Source organism: Elephas maximus, chromosome 26, assembly GCF_024166365.1.
Source record: "Elephas maximus indicus isolate mEleMax1 chromosome 26, mEleMax1 primary haplotype, whole genome shotgun sequence".
Lineage (NCBI taxonomy): Eukaryota > Metazoa > Chordata > Mammalia > Proboscidea > Elephantidae > Elephas > Elephas maximus.
The window spans coordinates 37,465,125-37,475,543 of NC_064844.1; the positions used below are offsets into that span (position 1 = coordinate 37,465,125).

Sequence of the window (10,419 nt, forward strand, 5' to 3'; positions counted from 1 at the left end):
GGACTTCAGTATGCCCATCTGTAAAATGGGGAGGACTCTACCCACTGTAGGGAATTTTGTTGAGCAGTAAATGAGATAGCTGATAGTATTCCCACTAGTGTGTTTCCCTTGATCCTCTTTCACCGAGGGAGCAGCTCCATCCAAGGCTTTCTCACAAGCACAGGGAAAGCAGGGGCAGCTTCTCTACAGCACCCTGGCAAAAGGGGGTGCTGACCACTGATTTGTCTGAATATCAAGCCCACCAGGCCCTTCCCTAACTTGAGTCAAATTGATTTGCAGCAACCTGTCCACAGGGTCGCAGGAGTGGGGAGGCAAGGATCTGCCATGGGCTCCACCTGGAGTCCTGCTGTGTTTGTGGACCCAATAGCAATCAGGGCAATAGCCATACATATCTCGGGGGCTTCTCATGTTTTGGAAACACTGGTGGCATAGTGGTTAAGTGCTACAGCTGCTAACCAAAAGGTCAGCAGTTCAAATCCACCAGGCAGTCCTTGGAAATTCTATGGGGCAGTTCTACTTTGTCCTATAGTGTCGCTATGAGTTGGACTCGACTCGACGGCAACAGATTTGGTTTCATGCTTTAACCACCACTCAGAAGGCCATTTCCAGAATCTGGTCAATGCACGAGGCAATTTCTATCACCATCAAAGAGTATCATCACCAAACGTTCTTAAAATTGTTTGGTTCAAGTGGGTGTGTTAGTGGAAACATTTGTGGAGTCATTTCAGCTCTGTGCTGTTACACTTCCACACTCAACCTGGAATTTGTCCTCCAGGACCACATAGAGGTAGGGAGCTGGATCAGTATCTGAGTTTGCTTTTTAAGCCCTTAGTTCAGAGTCATATGAAATGGCTAAGAACACTGATTTCAAAATTTCCTTTCCCCCCCCATAGGATTTTTTTATTTTTCATAGTTCTTTAGCAGTTTTTATAGGACTTTTTGAAGAAATGGCTTAACAGGACAAGTTCTTTAAAACAATACAAAAGTGTACCAAGTGCAAATGTTTACAGATTAGCAATACTTAACAGTACTCAGAAACTATACCTTTAAACCCGTACCCGTTGCTGTCGGAAAAAAAAAAAAAGCAAACACTCTCGGCCATAAAGTTAAGTTTTGACCTTATTTTCTGATTTTGTCAAAGTAGTGATTATTCCCAAGTGTTGCTGTTCTTTTTCATAAAAAGCCAGCAAAAGATTGGACAGGCCCATAAAACAAAATGAGACCAAAGGGGCACATTAACCCCTGGGCAAGGACTAGAAGGCAGGACGGAGCAGGGAAGCTGGCAATAGGGAGCCCAAGGTTGAGAAGGAGAGCGCCAACATATCATGGGGTTGCCAACCAATGTCACAAAACAATACGTGTACCAATCTTTTAATGAGAAACCAGTTTGCTCTGTAAACCCTCATCTAAAGTACAATTTAAAAAAGTGGAAAAAAAATCAGCTAATTTAACAAGAAAAAAAGGTAGTAAAGCAGAAGAGTTTGCTCTGTTTGTATCTTTTTTCCCTACCTTGTTTCAAATGGATGAAGAAACAAACTGCTTCCCTCATTTCTTTAAACAAAAAAAAATATTCCACAGTTGCCCAAATTGGGCCATTGGACCCAAGCTCTGAGGCTTTGGGGATCAAGCTGCAGAGGTCTAGAGGCCCAGACCTCTGCCAAGGTCAAGTCTGCATACTTGGGGGCTGGAAGGTGAGAGGGAGAAGGAGCTGTGGAGTTGTCACAGCATTTCCCTGCTGATTCTCCAGGTGAGGGTGGATCAAATTCCTGAATAGAATTGACACAAGATGCCCGAATTGGTCACTGCAGGATCCTTCAGACAGTAAGTGAAAATGCTAGAGGACGCCTTCCAGGAGTGCCTGACTACCCAGCCTCCTCCTCAGAGTCATAGTCCCAAGGGCTGAGTATGATCCAGAGATGCTTGTGAAAAAAGCTTTGGTTCTGTTCACAGTGGTCATTTCTGGTAGAGCCATTCAAAGCCTATGGACTTCATAGCCAGCTGACAGTCACCACCAGGGTTTTGCTGTGCCATGGTCGGGGAGAAAGCCAGCAGCTGATGAGGCTGGAGACCACCACATAAGACACGGTGATTGTCCCTGACAAGCCACAGGGGACACAAAGCAGTAAGAGGCCATCCACAGAAATCACCAGTCCTTCCAGTGATATGACTCCAACAAAAGCCCTTAGTGATGTAAGCACCACGAACGGCAGGAAGAAACCAACCGGAACGGCTGACATGGCAATGCACACTAGCAAGGCGAGCACAAGAAAAGTATGCCTGTCCAAGTACTGACCCATCAGAGACTTCATAAAGGCAACCACCTTTGCCTTAGTCTGGATGGACTCTATCAACAAAGACAGCTTCTTCTGCAGCTCCTGCAAGTCCTTTGGGGGCTCCTCTTTCACCATCCTGAAACCCACTTTAGTCTCCGTGCGGATTGATTCTTCTACCAGTGAGTGCAGGGCACAGTCAAATGTCACATGTTCCTCTCTCTCTTGCTGGCCCGGGCCCCACTGTCCCCAGCCTATGCAACCCCCTTCTGCAGGCTGAGAAAAGGGAGGCAGACCCAAAGGAGGAAGGGACAGGCCTGATTTTCAAAATTTCTAAGCAGCAATTTTTTTTTCCCAAATGAAATTGTATCTGAAATATATATATTAAACAAATAAATGGTAGTTACTTTTTATGTATATATATTTTATAGTGTTTAATTAATAATATTTACTTTTTACAAAGTCAGTCAGTGACAATAATGAGATTGTTTTGATTAACAAAAAGATTAAATTAAGGATCATGAGTGATAGCTGTATTTTTTACATCAGCTTCAGCACCTAACTTATATCTGTGCTTTATTTTTGTTGTATTATATTAATAACAACCCAACCCAGCGCCGTCAAATAATAGCTAATACGTTAACTCATTTAAACCTTAGAACATGAGATAATATTACCATTCCCAGGTGAGGAAATGGAGGCCCAGAGACCTGGATAAGTGGCCCAAGGTCACACAGCTAACAAGTGGCAAAGCTTGGGTTCAAATCCAGGCAGTCTGGCTTTCAAGTTCATGATCTGAATTATATATTTATATCTATCTATCATTTTTTTTTTTTTATCTATCATCTATCAGTGGCTGTCAAGTTGACCTCAACTCACGGCAACCCCATGGCCCCATGTGTTTCAGAATAGAGCTGTGCTCCATAGGGTTTTCAGTGGCTGACTTCTCAGAAGTAGATCCCCCAGTCTTTGTTCCAAGACACCTCTGGATGAACTTGAACCACCAATCTCTCAGTTAATTGCAGATCACTTAACTATTTGCACCACTCAAGGACCATATATATATATACCAGAAAACCAAACCCACTGCCGTTGAGTTGATTCCAACTCATAGTGGCCCTGTAGGACAGAGTAGAACTGCCCGATAGAGTTTCCAAGGAGCGCCTAGCAGATTCGAACTGTCGACCTCTTGGTTAGCAGCCGTAGCACTTAACCACTACGCTACCAGGGTTTCCATATATGTATATGTGTATATATATATATATATATAAAATATATACATAGGAAAACATATATACATATACATGAAAATATATATACATACATATATACACATATATGTATATATACAGACAGAGAGAGAGACCTGGTTAAGCACTTGACTGCTAACTGAAAGGTCAGTGGTTTCAGCACACCACCTGCTCCACTGGAGAAAGATGTGGCAGTCAACTTCCTAAAAAAATTACAGCCTTGGAAACCCTATGGGGCAGTTCTACTCTGTCCTGTATGGTCACTATGAGTCGAATAAACTTGATAGTAATGGGTTTGGGTTTTTTGGTCTATATATATATACATATATATATATGTATATATATATATATATACTCCGACCCATAGCAACCCTATAGGACAGAGCAGAACTGCCCACACCTGGTGGATTTGAACTGCTGACCTTTTGGTTAGCAGCCTTATCACTTAACCACTGCACCTCCAGGGCTCCATATATATGTACATACCAGAAAACTCATTTATATGTGTGTATTTTTTTTATGTGTGTGCGTGTGTGTATCAAAAAGAAACAAAACAAAACTCATTGCAGTCAGTAGATTCCGACTCATAGCAACCCTTTAGGGCAGGGTAGAACTGTACCATAGGGTTTCCAAGGAGCAGCTGGTGGATTCGAACTGCCGACTTTTTGGTTAGCAGCCGTAGCTCTTAACCACTATGCTACATATGGAAGCCCTGGTAGCATAGTGGTTAAGAGCTATGGCTGCTAACCAAAATGTCGGCAGTTCAAAGGCACCAGGCGCTCCTTGGAAACCGTATGGGGCAGTTCTACTCTGTCCTAAAGGGTAGCTATGAGTTGGAATTGACCAGGCAGCAACGGGTTTGGTTTTGGTTTTATATATATATAAATATAAGTATATATATACATATAAAACAGCCTACTGCATACTGCACACTACACTAAGCACACTGCATGCTGTGAAAACACACAGTATTCTGCACACTGCACAGAGCACACTGTACACAACACACATCACACAATACACTGCACACTGTACACTGCACACTTCACAGTGCACACCCCACAGAGCACACTGTACACACATGCACACATATGTATACACACACACATACCTAGCTGTAAATAATAACTTCTTAGTCATCCACCTTGTAATCTTAGGCTATTCTTAAATAAAACTGGGAGGGCAGAAGTTTTATTTCAAGTTCTAATACATACAAACACACCTAGCCCCCTAAGGCGTCTCCACCAGGGATCAGGGAACGGTTTGAAAATTCCTGACCTGGAGTACCAGGGACATCTTGAAGAGCCAATCGGTTTGTCAAAACACACGTGTAGGGTGCCTGCAGGGTGTAGTAGAGACAAAAGACATTGTCTGGCATTTTTGCAAATGGAAATCTCTAGTCTCTGTCACTGTCAATATTCCCTGTTACAAATCTTCCAGGTGCTAAACAGAATGATGCCACTGACATTTAATTGAAATGTCAGCATATTTAGAAAAAGCCCTGATGAAACTGCCAAGTTAAAGTTATCACTGATGACTTATGCTAAATGGAAACAGAAAATCACCACCAACACTCCTCCACACACACTATATCACATGGAGAGAAAGCAGAGAGCATCAGCTGTCCAAGAAAAATTTAGAGACAATTTTTAAATGAAGTTTTATTCTAGCTATGAAAAACTATGGGGCAATTATACAACACTTTTGAAAATACGCAGGTCTGAAACAGACCAATGCCCATGTGAATGAACTCAACAAGCATGTATTAATTAAACTGCTTTTGGATGCTAATATTACCTTGCATTTATCTGCATAGCTTACAGTTTATAGAGACTATGGAAAATGGCCCAAATGATCCCAATCCTTTACCTCTCCTTGTATCCTTACTTTTTGCCATTATAGCTTTGTAATAGGGGTAGTGTTGGTTCAGTGGTGAAATTCTCATCTTCTGTGTAAGGGACAGGGTTCAATTCCTGGCTAGTGCTCCCCATGCATAGCCACCACCTGTCGGTCAGTGGAGTCTTGAATGCTTTTATGATGCTGAACAGGTTTCAGCAGAGCTTCCAGACTAAGGTGGACTAGAAAGAAAGGCCTGGTGATCTATTTCCAAAAATCATCTGATGAAACCCTATGGATCACAATGGTCCAATGCACAATCCATCACGGGCATGGCATAGGACCAGGCAGTGTTTTCTTTCATTTCATCACCATGAACGAACTGGGGGCTAACAATTTCGTAATGCCTTCCCACATTGATGTTGTGCTTAACCATGTAATTTGCTTTGATCAATGGGGTGTTAGGAGACATGACACAAGCAGAAGCATGAAAAGTGCTTGCACATTTCCACTCAATCTTGTCCTATCCCATGGCCATTAGAGGAACATGCTTGGACCAACCTGCTGAAAGGAAGGGTAAGAAACACATGTAACAGAACCAAGGCCACCCTATGTCAACAATCCTCCAGCTGAGGCCATCTTATATCAGCAATCCACAGCCAACTCTAGGTATGTGAGGGAGCCCAGGCAGATCAGCAGAGCCCTTTAGGTGACCTGACCACAATCACAGGGGCAAGCACTCTGGAGAGCAACCAAGCACAGGTCAGCTGAACTCCACAGACTCCTGAGCTAAAGAAATGTATACTGTTGTATGCCACTGTAGCTTTGAGTTTGTTAAGCAGCATTATTGTGGCAACAGATAACTGATGCAGAGACCTGCCATGTATGGCCTCCTTTGATTATCCCAATAATTATGGGAAAATATGTAGGACAGGGGTTACCTCCCCATTTTACAGATGAAAACACAGTGGTTCTGTGAATTGCCTTTATTCACACAGCTACCTCTTCTGATGCCTGGTACCCTGCTCATGCTTAAGTCAGGCAGCCTTTTTGAACTAAGCCAACAGTATTAACTTAGAGGCTGAATCCATTTTTAATTCCTTTTAGATCAAAGAAGCAGTGTTTATAGATTAAAAGCACAGAGAGAGAGCAGAAGTTTTGGAAATTCTTGGGCTCTACAGGCAGCACCTTTACAAGCATTTGGCTTTGCAGGCCCCCTACTGCTCGCCTCACCCTGGGACATCTCCCTCCTGCCCTGGATGCACCCTGCTTTGAAGAGACAGGAGAGCCAGTGCGTGTCAGATGTGTTTCAATTGCTGCCCCTCTGTGGCTGATTTCACTCGTAGGCATTCTTCAAATACTTTATGGAAATCCCCAGCAGGTAGGAAAACAACTGGAAAGTTATGATGAAATGATAAAAAATGTATATATTTTTTGACCTTGTAACAATTCACCTTAAAAATCTTTCCTAGCACTCCGTTTTCCCCAAAGGAAAGTCCAAACTCAATCTTGTCAAGATCCTTTACAATCTGGATCAACCTATCATTTTAACAGTGCCATGCCCCCGCCTCACCTCATTGTCTCTCTATTTCAGAACCAGAAATGTCCTACTCTTTCTAGAGCATGGGCTCTTTTGAACTTTTGCTTCCACTCATACTGTTCCATCTGTTCAAAATTCTTTTCCTTTTTCTTCCCTTGGTGATTTCCTGTTCTTTTGTATAAGATCACATTCACTTCTTGAAAAACACTTTAAAGACCCACTCACTTTATTTGCTTGCTCATGCATAACAGTTGTTATGAGTCAGAATACACTTGACGGAAATGGGTTTGGTGTTTGGGTTTAAGGCTCGGAAGGATCCAAAGTTCTGACTACCAAAAACCCCACAGTGGCCTGGCTCATGAACACAGCTCACCCTGTGAGGAAACAGTATCCTTTGTTCTGGTTGAACCCAAGTTAAGGCCGAAACATGATGGGCCCCAGGTAAGTGCACTTTACAGTTTCAGAGAGAGGGATGGAAAGACTCCCTTTTGGAAACAGGTAGGTCTGAATACTTTGAGTGGGTCTTAAACACCCATTCCATGGGAGACCTCACAAGCACTCCCAGACAGTGTAAATGCCCCATTCCTTTAAATCATTGCCATGGAGTTGATTCCGATTCATGGTAACCCTATATGACAGAGTAGAACTGCCTCATAGTGTTTCCAGTCTGTAATCTTTATGGAAGTAGACTGTAAGGACACACCTTTCTCCTGAGAGCAGCTGGTGGGTTTGAACTGTTGATCTTTCAGTTAGCAGCCAAGTGCTTAACCACTGTGTCACCAAGGCTTCTTCCCCATTGCTCTATCCTCCCTAAAGGCAAAAACTACATTGACTGTAACTGCCTTTTTTTATAACTGATCTTCCTCCCACACTTGCTGTAAGCTTTTTGAAGGCACATACCCTGTTTTATATTTCCATATCTCCCCTCCAACCTCCTCACCTCCACTCTAAGCACCTATCATAGTTTCTGGAACATTTTAGAGGTTAGCCATCATTTGCAAAATAAGTGAAAACTAAAACAAGCTATTGGACATTAGACTCCCAGGGGGTCCTCTGAAAGGAAAGGCACCCCCTGAGAGTCTTTGGTGAATTCTCCTAAAACACCAGAGGGACAGTAGAAATAATATGTTCAATTGTCAGAAGATCCTAGGAATATTAATCACATTGCTCCTCAGTTTCCTGATCTGTAAAATGGAGATGATATATAGTGCCATTCTAAAACTATAATTAAAAGAGTTCATTTTTCCAGAATCTATGGCAAGGAGAGGGCAGGGCAGAGAGTAGCAGGCATATATATTTTGAAAAGATTTCCCCTGAGGATTCTGATATACTAGCCTGGTCTAGGCCTGAAGAAATGAGAGTTGAGTTGAGATGGAGGAGTATATGAAGTTCTAAAAGAGCTCAGAAGCTCTAGACAGAACATGAGAGTGGTGTTGACTCCTGGAAGAAGAATGAAGAAAGAAACATGCAGAGGACAGGATAGAAGAAGGTCATACTTGCATCCCTTTCTGGTCCATAAAGATTAAGAACAGATAACTCTGAAAGGCCTTAAAAATATCATGTTGGGTATCTTATTGGCCCTGTGTGTTTCTTTGGCTTTCCATGGCCAAAATTTGTGGAGAATATCCAAAAGATGTGAAAGCTTGCTCAGGGCCATGACTAGGGTAGGGTCGGGGAGAGGCTATGTAGGTGCTTCCATCTGCACTGGTCTTGTGGGAAAAAGAGAATCCAAGATGGAGGAATGAGTAATGGTAAAGGAATAGGAAACCGGGAGGCCTGTCACCAGATAAAGCAGTAGCTCTAACATACAAACAGAGGGTGTCCCAGCAGTACCTTAAATGGACTCTGATTTATTCCAGGTCTTCATCATGCCTTGCCTGGACTTTTTCAGGAGTTTCCTGTATCTGTACCATCCATTTTTGTTTCCTTCCACAAATACTCCTTCACCACCACCCCACCACCAAAGTGATCTTTTCCCCTCTGTTTTTATAGATCTATTAAAAGTGTTATTATATATAAATTTATGTGCACATATATATGCACATATACATATATTGTTTTTGTTATTATTTTGTTAAAAGGAAATTGTATTATATATATTCTTATGTATCTTTCTTTTCTCATCCAGTAAAACCCACAAAATTCTCCCTATTCTTCTGGTAGCACCCCAATTTATACTTTTTTTATTTTTGTGGTCACATAATATTCCACAGTGTAGACACAGTACAAACTATCCTCAGTTTGGGGCCACTGTAAACAGCAATAACTAATTCCACAACAATATATATGTCTGTTTGTGTATGTGTCCTTACAATAATACCAACTGTTGTTTTTATTTATATTAATAGACTCACAATTATTAGATCCAAGGATATATGTGCTTTGAATACAAATAGATGATGTTTGTTAGATTCCAAAATATCTGTAATTAATTCACTATCCCAAATGCAATATGTGAGAACACTCTATTTTCCACATCACTGCCAGCAACAGATATGATAGTTCTTTTTAAATTTTTCCAGTCTGATAACTGCTAAAAGATATCCTATTGTTATTTTAATTTGGATTTCTATGGCTATTAGTCAATTGAGTGTATTTTGTCCCGTTTGCAAATACTCATCTATGAATTGTGATTTCATATAATTTGCACTATTCATTGTGATTTTGTCTTTTTGTCAATTTATAATTTCTCTTTGCATATTAGAGAAATTAAGCTTTTATCTGCCATCTGAATTACAAACATTTGTATAGATCTGTTGTTTGCCTGTTAATTTTGTTATATTTGTTTTTTGCCAAAATTTATAAGCTGATTTTTTTATTGAGATATAATTCACATAACATAAAATTCACCATTTTGAGTGTACAATTTATTGATTTCTAGAATAGTCACAAGGTTTTGCAACCATACCACTAATTCCAGAACACTTTCATCACTCCTCCAAAAAACTCTATACTTTAGCAGTCACTTCTCATATTCCTTCAACCCAATCACTAAGCAATGACTAGTCTATTTTCTGTCTCTAGAGAATACCTATTCTGGATATTTCATATAAGTGGATTCACATAATATGTGGTATTTTCTAACTGGCTTCCTTCACTTAGCATAATTTTTTTAACAATATTTTATTGTTTTTGGTGAAAGGTTACACAGCAAATTAGATTACATTCGACAATTTCTATACAAATTGGTGATATTACTTACATTTTTCAATGCATCAACATTCTCTTTAATTGAGCTCTGGTTGTTCCATTTCCAGTGTTCTAGTTTCCCTGCTCCCTTATCTTCTCATCTTTGCTTTACAGTAGGTCTCATATAGATTTTTTTTTAATGGCACACCATACTCGGGGGTAATATTCTTTATTTTGTGTGCCAAATTAGTTATCCACTAATAGTTTTGGTTCAAGATTTAAAGAGTATCTTAGGCCGGCAGAGCCAAGATGCTGCTATAGAGAGAGGTATCACGCTGTCCCTCTGCAACAGAGACCCAGAAAACTAGCTAAAACAGATACAAACATCAGTCCT

At 40.9% G+C, this 10,419-nt stretch overlaps 1 protein-coding gene across 1 annotated transcript; it reads right to left on the minus strand.

Moving 5' to 3' along the window:
• Positions 1-1,988: 1,988 nt before the first annotated feature.
• On the minus strand, positions 1,989-2,408 carry LOC126068015 (lipid droplet assembly factor 1-like). The gene has a single exon (XM_049870340.1). It carries the CDS (start codon positions 2,406-2,408, stop codon positions 1,989-1,991), a length of 420 nt encoding a protein of 139 aa, XP_049726297.1.
• Positions 2,409-10,419: the final 8,011 nt, after the last annotated feature.